This window comes from Pantherophis guttatus, chromosome 7 (assembly GCF_059756535.1).
Source record: "Pantherophis guttatus breed Tessera chromosome 7, ASM5975653v1, whole genome shotgun sequence".
Classification (NCBI taxonomy): domain Eukaryota; kingdom Metazoa; phylum Chordata; class Lepidosauria; order Squamata; family Colubridae; genus Pantherophis; species Pantherophis guttatus.
Window position 1 is genome coordinate 79,084,898 of NC_142069.1, and position 24,047 is coordinate 79,108,944.

The 24,047-nt window shown below is 43.2% G+C and overlaps 1 protein-coding gene across 4 annotated transcripts in view; it reads right to left on the reverse strand.

Moving 5' to 3' along the window:
- EFCAB6 (EF-hand calcium binding domain 6) overlaps positions 1–24,047 on the reverse strand; it is a 157,401-nt gene that overhangs the window by 61,901 nt on the left and 71,453 nt on the right. For all 4 annotated transcript variants that reach the window (XM_034442018.3, XM_087873287.1, XM_034442017.3 and 1 more), the window contains exons 15-19: positions 18,710–18,880; positions 16,977–17,148; positions 14,873–14,987; positions 9,480–9,595; positions 5,747–5,982 (exon numbers count right to left, since the gene is read on the reverse strand). In XM_034442018.3, coding sequence (XP_034297909.2) covers positions 5,747–5,982; positions 9,480–9,595; positions 14,873–14,987; positions 16,977–17,148; positions 18,710–18,880 — 810 coding nt within the window. The remainder of the gene's footprint in view (positions 1–5,746; positions 5,983–9,479; positions 9,596–14,872; positions 14,988–16,976; positions 17,149–18,709; positions 18,881–24,047) is intronic.

Genomic DNA, 24,047 nt, shown 5'->3' on the forward strand with positions numbered 1-24,047 from the left:
CACACGAGTAACAGAAGACCTGGCAAGAGATCTTTCACGGCCAGCCCTCCGAAGTCACCTCCATCCACTGCTGGGTCTCGCAGGAACTCTTGCCATCCCCACGGATTCCCTTGGAGCCCCAATGAGGGGAAGCATCACCAATGCCGTCGCTGCCGTTCCGCCAGCCCGGCGGCCGCGGGGAGACGCCGAGGCCACTCTCACCCAGCTGCAAAGCTGCAGCATAGCCGCCTCCACCCTTGTCTTGGCCGTCGCGTCCTGGAGAGCAACGAGCTCTCAAGAGGTCAGAAGAGATTGGTGAGAAGCTCCCCTCACCGGGCATGGGGCATAACTAGCTGGTCTGGACCCCGAAACCCCCAAAAAGCTGGGAATATTCCCCCCGGCATCGCCGCCGCTCAGCTGAGAGCGGCCATCTTGCATACACTCAGGCAGATGCATACACTCAGGCAGATGACTCCCTAATTCTACATCCAGTTCTACAGAGGAAGTATTGAGTTTGTCATCTGTAGCTCCATAACTGTCTGGTTTGGCTCTGCAACCAAACAAGACAGACACAGACTTCAATGGATAATTAGAACTGCACAAAAAACAATTGCTATCAACCTGCCTTCCATTGAGGACCTGTATACTGCACGAGTCAAAAAGAGGGCTGTGAAAATATCTACAGACCCCTCACATCGTGGACATAAATTGTTTCAACTTCTACCCTCAGAATGATGTTACAAGGCACTGCACACCAGAACAACTAAACACAAGGACAGTTTTTTCCCGAATGCCATTCCACAACACTGTCAAATAATTGACTAAGACTGTATTACTATTATTCTTCTCTTCCTTACTAGTATCTATCTCTTTCCACTTATTACTATAACCATGTTGCTTGTATCTTTTATTTTATTTTATTTTTATTTGTTTCCTAGTACGATTTGATAGCTTATTAGTAACCTTGACTATCACTAAGTGTTGTATCTTTTAATTCTTGATGAATGTATTTTATGCTCTTTATGTACACTGAGAGCATATACACCAAAGACAAATTCCTTGTGTGTCCAATCACACTTGGCCCATAAAGAATTCTATTCTATTCTATTCTATTCTATTCTATTCTATTCTATTCTATTCTATTCTATTCTATTCTATTCTATTCTATTCTATTCTATTCTATTCTATTCTTCTATTTCTTGTAGGCATAAGAAGGGGAAGACCCAGCACAATCAGAGTTCAAGATTTTATTGTTATCTCTCAATAAAAGTAGCCCTAACCTTCCTGTCGAATTTATTCCTAGTCTACTTGGTGGAGCTGACAATTACTTTTAAAAATTCTGTATGTAAGATCTGAAAAAGATAATTATGGAAATGCTTCATTTTTGAAACATTAATAAGTATTTAGAAAGCAAAAATACACTCCTTCATTTGTCATTATTCATATATTCATCAATACACTGTCTAATATGCTTAAATTCCTACCAAAAAGAACAAAACGATGTTCTGATTCTATCTTGAAATATTTTGCATCCTAAATTACTTTATGTCATAGTATCCCACATAACATTTCTTGCATCCAATATTAATTTATTTCAGATTAATATAATGAATTGAATTGAACTGAATCGTATTGAATACTTTATTTGCCCAAGTGTGATTAAGCACACAAGAAATTTGTCTCCGATACAGAAGCACTTGCTGTACATGCAAAGCATCATCATCATCATCATCATCATCATCATCATCATCATCATCATCATCATATCTGCCTATATACTCAGATGTTACCTTAACAGCTCTTAGGTCCTTAGTTAGGACTTGAACTGTTAAGTTTTTACCAGTTCCCGACTGTGAATCAAATTAAAGATCAATCATAATAATAATACCAATAAAAGGGGAGAAAAGAAGATAATAAGAAAAGATAATAATACTATAATCACACTACATGGGTTAATAGAAATAAAGCAACACTGAGAGAATTAGGTGTTGAGCAGAGTGATGGCATGAGGGAAAAAACTGTCCCTGTGTCTAATTATTTTGGTTATTTGGTTGGGCCATGAGGGGGGGGTTCCCCTCGTGGATATGTGCCCACCAGGTTTCCGAGCATTCCATCAGCCGAGAGCTCAGGGCAGGGGCGGGGGGGTGGCGGTTATTATAAAGGAAAGTCTTGATCCGAGGGAGACCACTGTTCCACAGATAGCCGGATGTGAGTCCCTTTTTGTGAGGTGGGGTCGTGGAGTACAGATGGGCTTGTTGATCACGTACCTGGCTCCCTGCCGCGTGGCAACGGCCCTGCTCGAGCTGCTCAACGTCATAGCTGAGGTGGCGGTTGGTACCCCCAGACTTTTAGTCATGGGGGATTTCAACTTGCCATCTGTCGGCGAAACGTCTGAGGTGGCTCGAGAGTTCATGGCTTCCATGACGGCCATGGACCTTACTCAGTTAATTCATGACCCCACTCACACGGGTGGACACACTCTGGACTTAGTTTTTGTCTCTGGTCAGTGGTTGAGTGGCCTTGATACAGGGGATATAGTCATCGAACCCTTGTCATGGTCTGACCACTCGCTCCTTCGACTGGACTTTCTAACCGCCGCACCCCGCCGCAGGGAGGCGGGACCGACCAGGTGGTTCCGCCCCAGGCGCCTGATGGACCCTGATAGGTTCCAGATGGAGCTTGGGCCATTTCCTGAGACTCTGGCTCACGACTCGACTGAGGACCTGGTGGCCGCCTGGGATAGTGCGGCTGCCGGGGCCTTGGACCGTGTCGTGCCTTTGCGGCCTCTGACCCGGCACCGAACTCACCTAGCTCCTTGGTTCTCCGAGGAGCTTAGGGAGATGAAGCGCCGGAAAAGACGCCTGGAGAGTAGTTGGAGGACCAGTCGCTCCGAATCCGACCGAACACTGGCGAGGTCTCATATTAAGACCTACCTAGTGGCGATAAAAGCGGCGAAATCTAGTTATTTTGCCGCTCTTATCGCGTCATCAGATAATCGCCCGGCCGCCCTGTTTAGGGTGACCCGCTCCCTCCTCCATCTGGAAGCGCGGGATGACCCCTTGCAGGGCCGAGCCGAGGACTTTGTGCAGTATCTGTATGACAAAATCGCTCAGATTCGGGAAGGACTGGCCTCTGACTGGGTATGTCCGGACGGGATGACTGAGGCCGGTCTTGAGAGTGTTATCTGGGGGGAGTTCGATCCTGTGGCTCCCGAGGACATGGACAGGGTCCTGGGACGGCTGAACGCGACCACATGTTTATTGGACCCGTGTCCCTCCTGGTTGGTACTGGCTTCCCGGGAGGTGACACGAGGCTGGCTCCAGAAGATTGTTAACGCTTCTTTGAGTGAGGGGGTCCTGCCGGCCGCTTTGAAAGAAGCGGTTGTGAGGCCCCTCCTCAAGAAGCCCTCTCTGGATCCGGCTGTTTTGGCTAACTATCGTCCAGTCTCCAACCTTCGCTTTGTTGCGAAGGTTGTTGAGAGTGTGGTGGCGCAACAGCTTCCCCGGTACCTGGATGAAGCTGTCTATCTAGACCCGCTCCAGTCCGGCTTCCGGCCTGGGTACAGCACGGAAACGGCATTGGTCGCGTTGGTGGATGATCTCTGGAGGGCTCGGGATAGGGGTTGCTCCTCTGTCCTGGTCCTGTTAGACCTCTCAGCGGCTTTTGATACCATCGACCATGGTATCATGTTGCACCGGTTGGCGGGGTTGGGGGTGGGGGGCACCGTTCTGCGGTGGTTCTCCTCCTACCTCTCTGACCGGTCGCAATCTGTGTTGACGGGGGGGCAGCGGTCGACCCCGAGGCACCTTGCTTGTGGGGTGCCACAAGGGTCGGTCCTCTCGCCCCTTCTGTTCAACATTTATGTAAAGCCGCTGGGTGAGATCATCCGTGGCTTTGGGGTGGAGTTCCATCAGTACGCTGATGACACCCAGCTGTACATCTCCACCCCAGGCCACCCCAACGATGCCCTTGAAGTGATGTCCCAGTGTCTGGAGGCCGTGCGGGCCTGGATGGGGAGAAACAGGCTCCGACTCAACCCCTCCAAGACCGAGTGGCTGTGGCTTCCAGCGTCCCGATATAGCCAGCTGACGCCATCGCTGGCTATTGGGGGCGAATCACTCGCCCCCACGGAGAGGGCTCGCAACTTGGGCGTCCTCCTGGACGCACGGCTGTCTTTAGAAGATCATTTGACGGCCGTGGCCAGGGGGGCTTTTTATCAGGTTCGCCTGATACGCCAGCTGCGCCCCTTTCTAGATCGGGACTCTCTACGCACAGTCACTCAGGCACTAGTCATTTCCCGCCTGGACTACTGCAACGCTCTCTACATGGGGCTCCCCCTGGGGTGCACCCGGAGGCTCCAGCTGGTCCAGAACGCGGCCGCGCGGGGGATTATGGGGGCGACGAGGCGCTCCCATGTGACACCTCTCCTGCGCGAGCTGCACTGGCTCCCAGTGGTCTTCCGGGTGCGCTTCAAGGTGTTGGTGACCACCTTTAAAGCGCTCCATGGCTTAGGGCCGGGGTATTTACGAGACCACCTTCTGCCACCAATAGCCTCCCACCGGCCAGTACGCTCGCACAGAGTGGGCCTCCTCAGGGTGCCGTCCGCCAGACAATGTCGGCTGGCGACCCCCAGGGGGAGAGCCTTCTCTGTGACGGCGCCCACCCTCTGGAACAACCTTCCCCCAGAGTTACGTATAATAACAGACCTCCGGATTTTTCGTCGGGCCCTGAAAACCTATTTATTTCAACAAGCTGGGCTGGCCTGAGTTAAATTTTAAATTGATTTTAAATTGGGTTATCTTAATTTCGGCCAAAATATTTAATTATTTTAATACTGTTCTTAAATTTTGTATGCTTTGTTTTTATCTTGGCTGTGCACCGCCCTGAGTCCTATTGGAGAAGGGCGGTATAGAAATTTAATTAATAAATAATAAATAAATAAATTTTGGCATGCAACGCCTTATAGCGCCATCTTGAGAGAAGGAGTTGAAAAACAGTTTATATCCAGGATGTGAGGAGTCTGCAGATATCTTCTTACCCTCCTTCTGACCCTAGGAATTTTATTGAAGGCAAGTAGGTTGCAAATGTTCTTTCTGCAGTCTTAACTTATCCGTTGAACGCTGTACCTATTTGTTTGGTTGCTGTACCAAACCAGACAGTTATAGAAGTGCAAATAACAGACTTAATAATTCTTCTGTAAAACTGTATTAACAGCTCCCGGGGCAATCTGAACTTCCTGAGTTCACACAGGAATAATATTCTTCGTTGTGCGTTTTAAATTACGATTCTAATGTTGAATGTCCATTTCAAGTTCTGGGAGATTATAGGACCCCAAAACTTGAAAAAATTCTACTGCTGATACAGTGCTGTCAAATACAGTAAGAGGTTGTAAAATAGAAGGGCCCCTCCTAAAATTCACTCTCATCTTTACAGTTTTAAGCATGTTCCGCTTCCAATTGTTACAACTGCACTAGGGGGCCAGTGGTGGGTCGCCCCCGGTTCGCACCAGTTCTATAAAACCGGTGGGAGGCTCCGCCCACTGACCCTGACATCCTCAGAACGCTACTGCGCACGGCCCCGTTGCGAACCGGTAGTAAAGGTAAGTAGAACCCACCCCTGTAGGGGGCCAGTTGTTCAATCTTCCATATGCAGACTCATCACTAACTCAAATGAAGCCAGTAACCATTGTATTGCCTGCAAACGTCAGAACAAATTAAGTGATAATGTAATGAAAATGTAAATCAAAATAAACCAAATTTCTTCTTACTTGTAAGATGTGGTCAACCAAGGACGCATCTCTTTAGTTGTGTGAGTTTGGAACAACTGAAGGAATTCCGGATAATTCAGCGTGGAGGTCTCATTCATTCCCAAGATACCAAGAAGACGCACGTATTCCTCATCTGTCATGCTGATCATGAAACTGTCCAGCAGGCGTCGGAAGTCAAGCATTGTGACTACACCATCGTTGTTTCTATCTATTTTACGGAAGGCAATGTATGCATCCTAGTAGGGAATATCCAACTGAGTATCAAAATTGGATCAACTTTTCTTTTCTACTCAGAGAAACAATATTATGCCATATACTATACCCGTGATGGCAAACCTATGGCACGCGTGCCACGGATGGCACATGTAGCCATATTGGTGGGCACAAGAGCTCAGCTCTGACGCGCGCCAGCTGACTTTTGGGCTTTCTGGACCCACCATAAGTAGGGAAACAGATTGTTTCCTGCCTCCGGAGGGCCTGGGGGGTGGTAGGGAAGCCCAGTTTTTTTCTCTCCCCAGGCTCCAGAGCCTTTCTAGGAGTCTGGGGAGGGCGAAAACAGCCTTCCCCATCCCCCCAGAGGCCCTCCAGAGGCCGAAAATGAACAAGTTTGCCAACTTCCGGAAGTTGGCAAACAGGCCGTTTCCGGCCTCCGGAGGGTGTCCGGGGGTGGGTAAGGCCGTTTTCGCCCTCCCTAGACTCCTAGAAAGGCTCTGGAGCCTGGGGAGAGAGAAAAACGGGCCCACTGGGCCATCACGTGCCAGGAGCGTGGGGAGTGTGGGGGGATGGCATGCGCATGCACGGGGCGCATAGAATTATGAGTGTGGGCACGCATGCACGTGACACCCCCCCGCGCTCCCCCTGCTCCTGGCACGCGATGGCAAAAAGGTTAGCCATTACTGTACTATACTATACACTATTTTATACTATAACATTAACTCTTCAGCTAAAAGTATTTTTGCTGGATTATAAATTTAAAACTATTTAGGAAACAGGACACATGGGAAATCTGAATGTTTTCTTTTCAAGACAGTATAGACAACCATATAGAAGTTTTTAATAGTGTATCCTATTTGGAATAGGGACGTGGTGGCTCAGTGGCTAAGACACTGAGCTTGTCGATTGAAAGGTCGGCAGTTCAGCGGTTCGAATCCCTAGTGCCACGTAACAGGGTGAGCTCCTGTTACTTGTCCCAGCTTCTGCCAACCTAGCAGTTCAAAAGCATGTAAAAAGTGCAAGTAGAAAATTAGGGACCACCTTTGGTGGGAAGGTAACAGCATTCCGTGAGCCTTTGGCGTTTAGTCATGCCGGCCACATGATCACAGAGACGTCTTCGGACAGTGCTGGCTCTTCAGCTTTGAAAGGGAGATGAGCACTGTCCCCTAGAGTCGGGAACGACTAGCACATATGTGCGAGGGAAACCTTTACCTTTACCTTATTCTGATTAATTTGATCTAAGCACTCTATGTTATTTTTAAAAATTGCATAGTTGAGTCTCTTACATGCAAAAAAGATGTACCTAACAGCAAACATGATTTGGTAAACACTTAGCAGATAGTTCACCCTACCATAGTATTTTTCAGACCTTGATAACTTTAAGATGAGTGTATTGGCTGGGGAATTCTGGAAGTTGAAGTATACATTGGTTGTATGCTTCAGTCGAACCAACTCAATCCAATTTTATAAAGAATAAACTGGTTTATTCTTTGTAAAATAATGCAACAGGCAACTCAGATTATGAGACTGCACATATAGAAAGCAGATCTGTAATAGGACATAAAAGATTCCTTCCAACAAACTGTAAACTACAAAATAAACTTAAATTTAAAAAAGTTTGAAGGGTTTATTTATATACTATCTTTACATGCCTATTTAATTCATTTGCTCCTAAACAATCCAATCAATTCCAGCTGTATGCTGATTCTTTCCCAAAGGCTTTTATTGAGATGCTACTGTTCTTCCCTCATAAACACTGGAACATTTTGAAACCCCAGAATGAAATGATCAAGAAGATCCTAACCCACGGCAAAAAATTACTGCTGTGAATTTGTTCAAATAGGCCTCAGAGATCTTCTGAGATATCTAAGAGCAAGAGAAAATCAGAGGTGGGCTGCTAGGGATTCGCAGGGGTTCGGGAGAACCTCTAGCTAAGATTCTGTGCAGTTCGGAGAACCCCCAAATCCCACTCCTGGCTGGCCCCTCCCACCCTGCCCTGCCCCTCCCAGGAGTCCCCACATGGCCCGTTTTGGATGCAAAATGGGCAGAGCGCGCATGGAGGCTCGGGGAGGGCAAAAAACGGGCCTACCAGAAGTTCAGGAAGGCCGGAAATGGGCCTGTTTCTGGCCTCCAGAGGGCCTCCGGAGCCTGGGGAGGCCATTATCGCCCTCCCAGAGACTTGAGGAAAGCCTCCGGAGCCCGGGCAGGGCAAAAACACCCACCCTCCCTGCCGTGGTGCAGGAGGCCAACTAGGCCACGCCCATCATGGCCACGGCCACCCAGCAACCAGGCAGAGAACCCCTTGCTAAAATTTTTGAAGCCCACCCTTGGAGAAAATGATCACAATAATTCAGAAGACCACTGTTCTCCATATCTCCATAGCTTATGAAGAAAATGTTCTGTCAATTGAATACAACCAATGTATACTCCAATTTCCAGAATTCCCCAGCCAGTATAGTCATCCATCAACATAAAGCCAAACAGTTAAAAATGTGTAAAATAATCTGTAGAGTTGTTTTCAAACTTTGAGTTAAGTGTGTAGGTGTAGGAGATGACCAAATGGAACCCAAAGGTGAGATCATATCAGTTTGGAATCCTTACGCATCCACAAGAGTGCTATGTTCAGCTCCGTGTGAATTCTGTTGACTCTTATTTACCATCAGTTTGATTTGACCATTAGATGATCAGTTTCTTGTGTATAGGTAGCATGTAATAAACTTTTAGTGCTTTGAACTCAACTCCTCTTTCTGACTATTTGTGGCTGATGCATGGAGCATCTAAATTTACAACGGGGAAACTTTAGAAGGAAGCAAGGAAAACCTTCGATATCCCATTGTTCTTTTTAGAACTGGTTGTGCACAAATATTTCTCTATAAATTATGATAAAATTAGTTTATTTTGTGTATTATATGGCTGGGTTTTTTTAGCTTTAATCCCAGTGGTCAACATAAGTAAAAACACACAGTATAAACTATATGAAAATAGCTAAATTGTCACATACAACACAGGAGTGAAAGTCATGTATAAAACTTTGTACCCAGAGATATTTATAATATAACATACATACCGCTCTGTCGGAGTTCTCATTTATTCATTCATTTCATTAATTTTGTTATGGTCACTCACTTTAGTAGACTCTGGGTGGCTTATAGGAAAGTGGATTGCATATACCTTTCTGATAGAGTCCAGAGTCACTGCTATGATATGGGTAGCTATATACTGTAGATGTAGGAAATAACCAGGCTGAGCCTGAGGGAGGGGTCAAATGGGTCATCTATCTCAAACCCTTGATGCCCACAAGAGATCTAAGTCCAGCCCACCTTGAATTCCATTGGCTTTGATCTACTGCCAATTTGCTTTGACCATTAGTAGTTCAGATTCTTGTAGAGAGCATGAGCTTACAATAAACCTTTATATTCATTCGAAATAGTCTGAACTTCCTGATTTTCCTGTCTTTGAAAATAAATAATCAAACAAACAGAACAAAATTAATAATCATGAGAAATCTGAATGTAATTACCCCATATTCTTCTGCAAGCTTGTCACTATACTGGCTGAGACATTCTTCAGCAGACATGAAATGACTTTTGCTAGCATTGACTCGGCGATTTGAACAGGGTCCACACAATCTGGAATCTGAAAGAATTATATCAATAACAATCCCTGTTATCCTTTTGCATGACATAGATTTGAATAACTGACATTAGAACCAGGGGTGGGCTTCTGGGGGTTCAGGAGAACCTCTAGCTAAGATTCTGTGCAGTTCAGAGAACCCCCAAATCGCACTCCTGGCTGGCCCTGCCCACCCTGCCCCACCCTCCCAGGAGTCCCCACGCAGCCCATTTTGGATGCAGGTAAGTGCAGGGCACGAGTGGAGCCTTGGGAAGGGTAAAAAACAGGCCTATCGGAAGTTCGGGAAGGCTTCCAGAGCCTGGGGAGGCCATTTTTGCCCTCCCGAAGGTTTGAGAAAAGCCTCTGGAGCCTGGGGAGGGCAAAAACGCCCCCCACTGTGGTACAGGAGGCCAACTAAGCCATGCCCACCAAGGCCACGCCCACCCAGCAACCGGGCAGAGAACCCCTTGCAAAAATTTTTGAAGCCCACCCCTGATTAGAACTGTAGTACATATTGATCAATATGTTGATCTCTACACAGCAATAGTTCAGATCCCTATATAACAATGCAGCCAATTAGATGGACCCCCTCGCTCTCCCTCCCTCCTAATTCCTTTGGTGAATAGCAATGCAACCGATTAGATGGACCCATTACTTTCTTTAATCCAGTCTTTCTCAACCTCTGCAACTTTAAGGTATGTGAACATATCTTTGAAAGATATGGTTCAATGCTTCCAAGATCAGAACCTTTAGAGTTCTGGGATGTAATCCATCAGGTTGTGATGATCTGAACTTCTCTAAAGTGGACAGGTCTTCTCTTACTATTTTCTTACCTATTTTAATTTGAATTCCGAGTCTGTCTTTTACAGTTCTGTTTTTGGTAGGCTGGGCTATTTTTTCTTTTTGTGTGAAGACAGATGCAAAGAAAGAATTAAGTAGCTATCTATCCACTATCTTCTCCCATTAGTGGACTAATGGTTTCTTTGACTTTCTTCTTTATTAGTTGAAAGAAACTTTTTTGAAATTATTTTTGACCTTGTTGCAAGTCTTAGTTCATTCTGAGCCGTACATTCTCCTGACTTCATCTTTGCAGATTTGGGCTATATGCTGGTTTTCTGCCTTACATTTGTGTCCCTCTTTCCATTTTTCTGTCGGAGTTTATCTTCCCCTTGCCTGGAACATGGACTGAAATTGTGTCTGTGACTATATCTGATAGGGAATATAAGTTTCCCCCTGATGCACCTTAGCTTTCATTTTGAATTTGCAGTTTTTAATAAAGGGACTTGCACTGATTATCTGCGTGCATCTTGTTGGGTACATCAGCGTCAGGCAAAGTACATAGAACTCTCATCTCAGTGATTCTGTGGTGTATCAAAGTACGTGCAAATAGGTTTCCTACTGCAGATCTTTCACAGAAACCCATTCCCCTCTCTGTGTGTAGATCTGAATCCAGCCAATCTCTCTTCCCTCCCCACTCACTCTCCCTCCCTCCTAATTCCTTTGGTGAAGCTCATAAACTGTAGACATTAACTCGGTATACCTGCAAGACTGAGGTAGTTCTCTCAAACACCTGGTGTCTTCCTCAAGAGGACCTATGTGAGATGAGGCTGCTGAGCAGAGGTGGTATTCAGCCGGTTCGAACCGGTTCATCCGAACCGGTAGTGAAATCGCGGGTGGGCCTGCCCCCCCATCCCACCCCAACCGCCACCTCGGCTCTATGCCGTCCTATTTAGGCATGTTTTTGAGGCTGGACGCATGTGCGGAAGGCACGCGTGTGAGCAAAGCACATACACAGAAGGCTGGGTGCTGAAGGTGCACACAAGTCAAAACGGGTGCCCACACGTGGGGCGAACCAGTGGTAACGAAATGTGAAACCCACTGCTGCTGCTGAGCCACTTGAAACCAAGGCCCTCTGCATTTCCCTCAAAGAAGATAGATATAGGTTGCCCAAATCTGTTCTTTGCATGGTGAAGTGGGGACCAGTGATGGGATTCAGCCAGTTCGCACCACTTCGGGAGAACCGGTTGTTAACTTTCTGAGCAGTTTGATGAACTGGTTGTTGGAAGAAATCATTAGGGCAGAGAACCGGTTGTTAAATTACTTGAATCCCGCCACTGGTGGAGACCCAGACAAACCATGAAGGACAACACAGGACTCCTGTGCTCCTGGTTGTCTCCTGCAAATGGCTTTTGTGCAACATAGGGAGGGACTTTGGTCCCACAGGAGTCATTTCCCCCGCAAGACAATTCCCCTAAAGTGCCACATATAACTGTAAAATCAGAGCTAGGCTTTGATCTCACATTTTCTCCTGCCATTTTGACTTTATCTCTTCCCTACAGACACCTTTGCCATAGTACAGGGGGGACATGAATGGAGAATAATATTGAATATTCAATGATCAGCACAACATTGAAGTGGAAGTGTTTGTCCAGTGCAGAAATCTGGGAAATTAAAGCACTTCTGCAAAAGATGCTATAGTTTTACTGCTTGGCAAAAGGTCATTTTGTTTGAACTAATGAATGTTGTAAAATGCATTTTTTGACAGTGTTGTGCAGCTGAATTGTTTTTCTCTGTGCAAATGCTTTTATTTATTTATTTATTTATTTATTTATTTATTTATTTATTTATTTATTTATTTGATGCAATTTGTATGCCGCCCTATCTCCGAGGACTCAGGGCGGCTCACAACGGTAAAATGCATAATTCCTGCCAATATAAAATTAAAATCCCAATTTAAAACAATTTAAAAATTCATTAACCCCCCACCCCGCCATCAGTCCAAGCTGCGGAACAACCAGGTCTTCAAATCACGGTGGAACGAGCGAAGGTCAGGGGCCATCTGGAGCTCCAAAGGAAGCTGGTTCCAGAGGGTGGGTGCGCCCACAGAGAAAGCTCTCCCCCTGGGGGTCATCAGCCGACACTGTCTGGCCGACGGCACCCTGAGGAGGCCCTGTCTGTGGGAACGCACCGGGCGATTGGGGATTGTTGCTGGCTGCAGGGGGTCCGACAAATATCCCGGGCCTAGGCCTAGGCCAATTTTCATATGTAGAGTTTTTCTGGCTAATTTGTATGGTGTGATTTTTTTTTTAAAAAAAGATTGTTCTAATTGCCATTTTATCTTACGGTATAATCGATAATTGCTAACAGGAATTCTGTAAGGCTGAGCACAATGAAGACTGCTAACAATAAAACTACAATAGTAAAATAAATATACAAACAATCTCTAACATTCACAGAAAACACTTGTAGAACTGGGTATGTTATGGGTGCAGTAAGGCTGCTGGTACTCTGGGGATTATTTTCACAAAGTGATGACATTTTAAAAATCCAGTTTGTATGGGAAAATGTTTGCATGTATGTATGCATATGCACATGTATAATTTGCTTCAGACATTTTGCTTGTTGACAGTTCGAGAGAAACCCCAAATCTCTGGTGTTTTAAGTAATACATAGAACAAAGGAAGAGTTTGAAGGGACCTTGGAGGTCTTCTAGTCCAACCCCCTGCTTGAGCAGGAGATGCTATACTATTTCAGACAAATGGCTGTCCAGTCTCTTTCAGTGAGGGGGCACCCACAACTTCAGAAAGCTGTATGAACCTATTCCATTGGTTGATTGTTCTCACCATTAGGAAATTTCTCCTTAGTTCTAGGTTGCTTTTCACCTTGGTTAGGTTCCAGCCATTGTTTCTTGTCTTGCCTTTCGGTGCTTTGGAAAATAGTTTGACACACACTTTGTAGGAGCCCCTCAAATATCGGAATATTGGAACAGTGCTATCACCTCTAGTTCTTCTTTTCATTAGACTAGACATGCCCAATTCCTATAACCGTTCTTTATATGTTTTAGCCTCCAACCCCCTAATCATTTTTGTTGCTCTTTCCTGCACTCTTTCCAGAGTCTCAACATCTTTCTTCTTTTATATTGTGATGACCAGAACTGGATGCGGTATCCCAAGTGTGGTCTTACTAAGATTCTGACCAGTGGTGAAATCCAAATTTTTTTTACTACCAGTTCTGTGAGCGTGGCTTGGTGGGCGTGGTGTGGCTTGGTGGGTATGGCAGGGGAAGGATACTGCAAAATCCCCATTCCCTCCCCACTCCAGGGGAAAGTATATTGCAAAATCCCCATTCCCACCCCACTCTGGAGCCAGCCAGAGGTGATATATGCCGGTTCTCCAAACTACTCAAAATTTCCGCTACTGGTTCTCCGAACTGCTCAAAATTTCTGCTACCAGTTCTCCAGAACCTGTCAGAACCTGCTGGATTTCACCTCTGCGTCTGATTCTCGACAATGCTGGCATTAGAGAATTGAGCCAAGGTACAGCATATCTGTCTTCAATCTTGCTCCAAAGCTATTTGTGGAATTTGGAGAGCACAGGTTTTTTTCATGATACCTTTCCCACTCATTAAGAGACCCATCTTTAGATGCCATCAGCTTATGTGATTCTGATTTGGAACCAGCCATCCTTAGCCATCAGTTTGTGTTGTAGAAAGTGCTTCAAGGAGATACCAGATATATAGAACTATATGACGCTAAGATGTCAGAAGGCAATTAACTCCTTGGAGTGGCTCCAGTTGTGTTGTACAATAAAGCTGATTCCTTCCTAGTCATATCCAGGTTCTGAGAAGCTTCAGCCAAGTTCCTGTCATCTCACAGAAGCTGATGCCTTTTAATAAAATGTATGTTAGTTTGAAAAGAGGCCCCCTCTTATTTTATTTTTTTTGCATAATACAAGAAATGAAAGAGATTAGTGGGTTTTCTTTTTTGTTTGCTTCTTGAATAGAGTTTCTTAGTTGCGGACAGAACAGAATGTAACCCAAACAGGACCATTGCCAGTTTCTCTTCTTTTCAGTTCAGAAGATAAGACTAACACTAGTAGTTGTCTTCCCAGCTTGTCTAAACTATGGGTTTCCCACACCACACACAGCTGGCTGATCCGGGGGTGGTTTCTACTTACCTTTACTACCAGTTCGCAATGGGGCCGTGCGCACGCTCTTCTGCGCATGCGCAGAAGCGTTTTGATGATGTCAGGTTCAGTGGGCGGAGCCTCCCACCGGTTTTACTACCGGTTCTATAGAACCGGTGTGAACCGGGGGCAACCCACCACTGGGCTGATCCCAGCTAACAAATCAGAATGCTTCCTTGTTCATTTATTTCTCTGGAATTTGACAAGTGCATTACATATTTGGTCAGCTTTTATCACAAAATAGTTAAATTTCCCCCCCTGATTTTAAAAAGCCAAGAAGTAGACACAACATCCGTATCTCAGAATCAATACATTACTTAGCCATGTATTTGCTCACCTTCAAACATTGCTACAAAATCAAGATAACTCAAGCCTCCAACTGGGAATCCTATTTTTTCAATTAATAGATTAAAATGTTCATCACTCATTGGCATCTGAATATCCTCCAGTAACTGTCAGAGAGAGAAAAGATGACTAGATTAAACACTGCAGATAAAAAAAAAAAAAAACACCTTGGAATATCACTGGCATCAACACAACCATATACACAATATCTACTCCCTTGAATTGAATAGGCAAACGCCCATCATGCTAAATGAACAAAATTTTGTTTCAAGAAAGAGCCATTGATGCTTGAAAAATGCACCAAATCCCAATCATTTAGTAAATTTGCAGTAACATAGTTTGGTGTGGTTTTGAAAATATAAAATTTGTAGAAACTGCTAGTTAAAAATAAAGTAACAGAATTGAATTCATTTTGCAATTCTCTCTACTTAATCATTCCAAGTCTCCCCACCTTTTCTAATTTGAGCATGTTCTTTTGTGTTTGTACAGTATTTTTTTTTAGTCCTTTTGTAATAGCTTCAGTGGTAATTGTTCTTGCAATTCTATTTCATTTTACTGATGTACCACTGGAGAAAAAAAGAAACATTGAATGGCTGACTGGCTTAAAAATGTGAAAAAAAAGTGAGAATGTGCTAATTAACAAATTATCACTCTTCAGGAGATTTTGAAAGCCTTTAAAAAGAGATTAGCAGCTTTGTATTTTAGTATAGCTTTTGCTATCAGATCGAATGTTTAATTTTAGAGCTACATGAGCAGAGAAATGAGAAAGAAAAATTCATTTCCTTGTGGTGTATTGTTGAGTTAATCCAAGAGAAGCAGTGTTGCCGGGATGGCACGATGGAATTCCCACACATAACCCCATTTCATGGCCTTTGTTGTAACTGCAAGGACAAGACCCTTTCTGAAATCAATAGAGAAGATACCCATATATTTCATTCACATATCTTCACTTAGAGTGCCAGCATACAAAAATATAGCAATAGCAGTAACACTGAGACTTATATACCGCTTTACAGTGCTTTACAGCCCTCTCCAAGTGGTTTACAGCAGGGGTGAAATGCTACCGGTTTGGACCGGTTTGGGAAAACCGGTGGTAAAAAATGCTACCGAACCGGTATTTCTGATAATTAACTGGGTGACGATCAGCTGTGACGCGCAGTTTACATTAGCTAGAATTGTCGGATTTCCTGCTTTCTAGCTAATCTAAATTGCGTGGCACAACGGATTCCCCCATCCTCACTGCTCTACTTACCTTTGCAGACTCTGAAGGCTTCAAAATGTTCCTTTTTTAGTGCTGCGCGGGCGCGCCTCAGGTGCACATGCACGCAAAGCGTGTGCTCGGTAGCAGACTTCAGAGGATTTCACCCCTGGTTTACAGAGTCTGCATATTGCCCCCAACAATCTGGGTCCTCATTTTACAGACCTCGGAAGGATGGAAAGCTGAGTCAACCTTGAGCCAGTGAGAATCGAACTGCCAAACTGCAGGCAAGCAGCAGAAGTAGCCTGCAGTACTGCATTCTAACCACTGCACCACCGCAGCTCTTAAAAATATCCAGTTATATCAGTGGTGTATTATTTACATCCAGGTTGTAAAGAAAGGGGGCATGGGTTTGATTCTGCTGTTTTGTGGCTGATTGCTTGACCACCCTCAATGCCCCTAACTGGGATTTAAATTGTGTTTTTAGGCAAAGGGTCCACTAAATGCCCTTCAAATATGCCTCTTTGCCCCTCAGTGCAAGATTCTCTTGCACTGGGCTAAGTTTCATGGCCTCTTTTGATGAGTTAAACATGACAAAGTCCAAGCTACAAAATGAAGATGGTAACAGAAAATGTAAGCCATGCTATGTGGAAATGATATGAGTGGGAGGATGGAAACTATGAAACATAAAAACCCCTAAACTGTTTACAGACTTTTCGTAAAAGCAAGATATAAGCAGAGCCCTAAGCAGAGAAGCCATCAAGAGAAAAGACAAAACAGAAACATTGGTTTGAATGACCGAGAGTAAATTAAAATGAAATTAAGAAGATATCAGGAGGAAGACTAAGTTGGTTTGAATGAGCAAGAGTAAATTAAAATGAAATAAGATTGTATTTACCTTGCGAAAATCTGTTTTACTCAACTTCCCGCTAGCTTGCTTGTTATAAGCAAGGAAGGCATCCCTCATGCTCGTTTCCTGATGCAGGATCCCATCCCTCATCCTTTCAAGGACTTCATCAACGGTTCTATTCCTGGCTTGTTTGTAGATGTGGTCTTCAATTTGCTTCATTCTAAAATCGGAAGAGTGGTTAACAGGGGTATCTGCATGGTATGGCCCAAAGAGTCAGGATGATGGCTGTGATGATGTGAGTGAAACTCCAACTATGCTATAAGTGCATTGGAGTAAGACGACTTAACTCTTCCCACAGCTAGATAAACTCATGGCATGATGTTGGGCTAGTTGTGCACTCAGTCTTTCTCACAAGGCAGTGGTGATGAAAACTGGAGAGGAAATTAAGGGAACTCCTGAAGGAAAAGTAGGAAATGAGTGAACACATCCATGAAGGCACTAGGAGCCATGATAGATGAAGAAGACATCACATATAATACTTACTTGTATTTATAGTTAGTTATCAGGCATTCGGACATATGCCTTTTCTAAATCTCTTTATAAAAATATCTAAGCCATCAGCCTTAATTTTATCCAGAGTCAATGAATATCCTAAACTAGTAAGTGCAAAACTGATTTTGTTGGGTCAAACATTATACAATATTAATATAATATTAAGATACTTACAAGATGTCATAATAGTATCTTTTTCCTTCTGAGTCTACAGTTGGTTAATTTATCTGATCAATGCCTGGAGTTCTGCTCAGCATAGCTGGCTGGAGAATTCTGGGAGTTAAAGTCCACAAGTCTTAAAGCTGCCAAGTTTGAAGAACTCTGGGCTAGAACATTGTTTCTCAGATTTGACAACTTTAAGGTGACACCTTAAAGTTGCCAAGGTTGAGAAACACTTGGTTAGAAGAATCCATGGAAGGCAATGCAGATAAATGGTCCATACCTTTAACACACTGATGGGCATTATGGAGGACAAGGCCACTGCTGGCTGCAAAAGCTCTAGGTTTTCACTTAAAGTAAAGCTATTTTTTATTAATGCTTCTCTCAGAAGACAATAAAAGAGCAATCAGTCTGAACTGCAGCCCCAAGCTAGAAGGGAGGGGGGAATAAATATGCAAATTAAACAATAACAGTCACATTTGAGTCAAGGAAGACTCCTAGCAAATCTACGTGAGTTTCTTAAGCAATAGTAAGTGTTATTTCATAAGAAATAACTTGTCAATTTCCCAGTCTAACTTACTGTGTGGTCTCCCTTCCAACCACTAACCAGATTGACTCTTGCTTACTTTTCTGAGATCATTTCCCCAAATCCCCAAAACTTTAACCTTAGACTGTCTACTGTAGACCTCACCCCATTCCTAAGAGGTCTGCATAAGCACACCAGCACGCCTACCATCCCTGTCCTAATGTTTTCTTTTATTTGTATCCTTTTCATGTATTTATAATTATGTTTACACTTGTATCTGTCATAAAATACATGTTTGGCGAAATAAAAATTAATTAATTATGATGCTTTGGCTTGCTTAGAGGAGATGAAGGCCACTGTCTTCAAGGAGTGGGGAAATTCTGTGGAGCCTCAGGGGATCAGGGGGCTTCAACAAGAGCAAAATTTTAGGTACTTGTTTCATACAGAACATCAAAGGAACATTCAGAAAAGCCAGACGTTCTAAAGCTAAACTTTCCTATGGATAATTATTACATTCCTACTTTAGCAGTCACAGATGGGCTACCTCTCTGGAAGATCCATTGGCTTCTTTTCCTCTGCCTGCTGATTCTCTCGTAGGGAAAAGGTGCTGGTGACAGCTGTTAATTCTTTTGGCAAATCGGCCACTCCTAAACTGTGCAAGAGCATCTTGTAGAGAACCCCTTCTGTAGTATCATCCTGGTATTTCTGGTACAGCCTGCACATCAACCAATTCAAAACAATTATGATCGTTGTTTCTCTTGATAAATAATACATCTCATACATGTAACCCTCTCTATCCCTTTATACAGTGGTGGGATTCAAGTAATTTAACAACCGGTTCTCTGCCCTAATGATTTCTTTCAACAACCATTTTGCCAAACTGCTCAGAAAGTTAACAATCGGTTCTCCCGAATTGGTGCAAACTGGCTGAATCCCACCACTGCCTTTATATCCATGTACCAAAGTCTGACATTTCTTTGTTCCAAAAGAATTCTTGTACGGTTGTGCTGTTAATCAATTAAAATTTCGCTGGTGATAAAGAACAAAGATATGATTCACATGGTAAAACACCTTAAATTATTTCCTTTGTTCTTTCAAGAACTAGCTTTCTGCTCTTACAAAGTTTTCTTGGGTTGCATTTTTTGAACTGAATAGTCCAGTGAATAGGTTAAGTGATTAATAAGTTGAATATTTTTTTTAAAAAAAATCAAGAACAGATTTTAAAAAAAGACTCCGAGAACAGTTGCTGAATATTCTTTTCACAGCAAATCATATATCTTTTAAGTTGACTCAAATGTAAGAATAACCAATAAATAACCACTGAATGCGGATGGTTTTTATTTACTGCAGTTCTATGTGCTGTACCAGAAAATAACTTTTCATTAAAGGGATGAGGGGGAACCTCTGTAAATTGACACATTTAAAACATATTAAAGGGAGAAGGGACAGAACTACTAGTAACCGGACTTCCCATTTAGGTTTCAGTTGATGGGAACATACAGCACCTCAGCACAAAGGGGAAATAGATACAAAGATGAATACGATCTGCAGAATTGCATTTAATGAAACATCTTTAATCTCATTACTGCTTTTCATTCTGAATATCACCTGCCAAAGAACCATCTGCAACACATATGCCAGTCACCCAGTCTCAGCAGCAAAAAATTGCCATATGCCCCGAAGAGGTGCAGCAGCACCCAATTAAGGCCAAAATGCTATCTGCTGTAAATCACAAAGCAGAAGCCTTAACTGTTTGACCTACATCTTCTGATTGCAAAACCTGCAAGAGACTTCTTACCATCTATTTTCAAAAATGCTTAGAAGTCATGTCAACTTGACTTCTGTAACAATGGATCCAGAATCTCTCAGCAGCTCTGTGTTTGTGAAGGAACAGTGCCATCCACTGTTCCTTGCCATAATCAGGTGAATTTGGATAAGGCCCTTTCACCACTGCTGAAAGTGGTTCCTCCTATTCCTTTACCTTGATCTCCATCTCTGGCCTATGTTTCTAGCCATTGTTTCCAAGGGAAGAGGGAGAGGAGAGGAGAGGAGAGGAGAGGAGAGATAGAATAGAATAGAATAGAATAGAATAGAATAGAATAGAATAGAATAGAATAGAATATAGAATACAGAATATAGAATATAGAATATAGAACAGAACAGAACAGAATAGAATAGAATAGAATAACAGAGTTGGAAGGGACCTTGGAGGTCTTCTAGTCCAACCCCCTGCTTAGGCAGGAAACCCTATACCATTTCAGACAAATCATTGTCCAATCTCTTCTTAAAAACTTCCAGTGTTGGAGCATTCACAACTTCTGGAGGCAAGTTGTTCCACTGATTAATTGTTCTAACGGTCAGGAAATTTCTCCTTCTTTCTAAGTTGCTTCTCTCCTTGATTAGTTTCCACCCATTGCTTCTTGTCTTGCCTTCGGGTGCTTTCGGGAATAGCTTAACTCCCTCTTCTTTGTGGCAGCCCCTGAGATATCGGAACACTGCTATCATGAGACAAAGCCCAGTAGAGTTAATGTTTCTACAGTAAATTCCTTGAGGTTGCTATGGATGGTCAGAATAAGAGGGAAGGTCCAGGATATGAGGACTGTTTAAAGCCACCCACTTCTGGGCTGGGGACGAGAAGAAAGCAATGGTATGGGAACCCAGCAGAGAAGACACATTGACAAGGAAATGGATGCCAGGAAGAGGGGCAAGTGAAGGAAAGCCCAGAGAAGTAATTAAATCCAGGTGGATGAGAGGACCAAACAGCATGAAATAGTTCTTAAACTGAGGCCAAACAACACTGAGCTATCAAAAAAGCGTGGTCCAGGGCAATCTTCAATCAATCAGAATAGAACTGGAAGGGACCTTGGAGGTCTTCTAGTCCAGCCCCTTGCTCAAGCAGGAGATCCTATACCATTTCAGACAGATGGCTGTCCAATCTCTTCTTAAAAACCTCCAGTGATGAAAGTACCCACAACTTCTGGTGGCAAGCTGTTCCACTGGTTAATTGTCCTCACTGTTAGGAAGTTTCTCCTTAGTTCCAGGTTGCTTCTCTCCTTGATTAGCTTCCATCCATTGATTCTTGTCTTCTATTCTCTCCCTTTCAATGTATCTTTATAGTCCTATCAATTAACTTGTCTTTTTTCATTAACAAATAAATTGGATGAAACAAAATAGCACTTGAGTACGGGCATTTAGAATTTTCTCCAGATTTTCGGAGCAATATTTCTCAACTTTTGCAACTTTGAGGTGTGTAAAAAAAAAAAAAAAAAAACCTCTGCTTTAGAGATTTAGGACAGTTTAGGTGACAATTTCTCTTCATTTTATCCATACAGTTAGGTAGCTGTCGCTTAACAAGCCCTAAGCTGCTCCATATGTGCCTGCGACAGACTTAAGGATGCCACTTCCGCTGTGGTTGTTAAGCAAATCATCCACAGTCATTAAGTGACACATCTTGTGACTGCAACTTGCAGTTTTACTGCGGGCTTTCTCATTGACATAGTTGTCAGAAACTAGCTGTGAAGATCAAAAAAACGTGACTGTGGGATATTGACTATTGTAAATGCATGTGGGTTACAAAACAGCTGATTCTCAATCGCCGAACTGCAGGAACACTGCCACAGTTTCAAGTATGAAGACCAATAATGAAGCTACTTTATCAGTAAGTAGCACTCTAATTTTGAACGATTGCTACAGGCTTAAAATGGACACCTAACTTCAAAAACGTCATCAAAAAAGCACGACAAAAAATGTTCTTTCTGCACCAACTCAGAAAGCTGAAACTGCCCAAAGAGCTGCTGATCCAGTTCTACAGAGGAAGTATTGAGTCTGTCATCTGCACCTCTATAACTGTCTGGTTTGACTCTGCAACCCAACAAGACAGACACAGACTTCAGAGGATAATTAGAACTGCAGAAAAAACACAATTGCTACCAACCTGCCTTCCATTGAGGACCTGTATTCTGCACGAGTCAAAAAGAGGGCTGAGAAAATATCTACAGACCCCTCACATCCTGGACCTAAAATGTTTTCAACTTCTACCCTCAAAATGATGCTATAGAGCACTACAAACCAGAACAACTAGACACAAGGACAGTTTTTCCCCGAATGCTATCACTCTGCTAAACAACTAATTCCACAACACTGTCCAATTAACTACTAAGACTGTACTAATTCTTCTCCTCATTCATACTAGTACCTATCTCTTCCCACTTATGGCTATATCCATGTTGCTTGTATCTTTACAACTTATATTGTTTTCATTGTTTCATTGTTTCAGTATGATTTGATTGCTTATTAGTATCCTATGACTATCACTAAGTGTTGTATCTTATGATTCTTGATGAATATTTTTTTCTTTATGTACACTGAGCGTATATGCACCAAAGACATATTCCTTGTGTGTCCAATCACACTTGGCCAATAAAGAATTCTATCCTGTTCTATTCATCTTAAACTCAGGCAGTTTACAGGAATAAAACAATATATCTGACTTTCTGCTGTTTAAAGTACTAGATTTATTGGAAATTTAGTGACTTAACCTGCAGGCCACTGGCTACCACTTCACTTTACAGAGTAAATGGAAAACGAAAGGTGTAAATATGCTATGATGAGCTAGGTTTCTTTTTGTTCATACTGTAATTCACATTGTTGAAAGTTGCCAAACTGGCAAGATTTATTTATTTAATCAATCCATTTGTGCCTGCTGCAATCAAAAGGAGTTTCAGTATTCACAACAACATACAATAATGCAATAAAACATCCATGGTGTAAACATAAAATCAATCCTTAAAAATATACAAATCAAATATAGAACCATCTACCATATGTCTGCATCGTCTTATTTACTAGATGCTCTCTGGAGCAATTCAGTCTTGAACAGTTTCCAGAAGGTCTGTGACACACTAGTCATTGTCACTTTCAGTCAGGAAGTTACTCCATTATATGGATGAAGAGACACACCAAAAAACAGGTCGACTTAGTTCTATGCTTTTAGCAGCCATTCCATTCTTGACCTTGGCTTCAGACTCTGAGATCCTCAGTTTTCTTTGTCTGAGCTATACAGATGACTTCCCATTCAGTCCCTCAGTGCGACAGAGGTTTCTGAACCCTTTGAGGTGGGCCGGGTCAGAAAATCTTCTGCAAAAGTTTGATGGGAACTCTCCTTTGTTGAAATTGGCTCAAACGATCAGCTCTTGCACGACTGTCTGTGTTTTCCCTTTCCTTCCACTTTTAACTGGGGAGTTAGACTACACCTACTGTGTTTCCCCAAAAATAAGACCCTATCTTATTTTTTTTTGAACCCTGAAATAAGCGCTTGGCCTTATTGCCATGCGCTCAAAAGCCCGATTGGGCTTATTATCAGGGGATGTCTTATTTTGGGGGAAACAGGGTAGTCTTGAGTTTCTCCCATTTCTTTGTTTCCTGGTTTAACGCATATTATAGAATAGAATATAGAATAACAGAGCTGGAAGGGACCTTGGAGGTCTTCTAGTCCAACCCCCCTGCTTAGGCAGGAAACCCTACACCACTTCAGACAAATGGTTATCCAACATCTTCTTCAAAACTTCCAATGTTGGAGCATTCACAACTTCTGGAGGCAAGTTGTTCCACTGATTAATTGTTCTGACTGTCAGGAAATTTCTCCTTAGTTCTAAATTGCTTCTCTCCTTGATTAGTTTCCACCCATTGCTTCTTGTTCTACCCTCAGGTGCTTTGGAGAATAGCTTGACTGCCTCTTCTTTTTGGTAGCCCCTGAGAAATCGGAACACTGCTATCATATCTTCCCCTAGTCCTTCTTTTCATCAAACTAGACATACCCAGTTCCTGCAACCGTTCTTCATATGTTTTAGCTTCCAGTCCCCTAATCATCTTTGTTGCTCTTC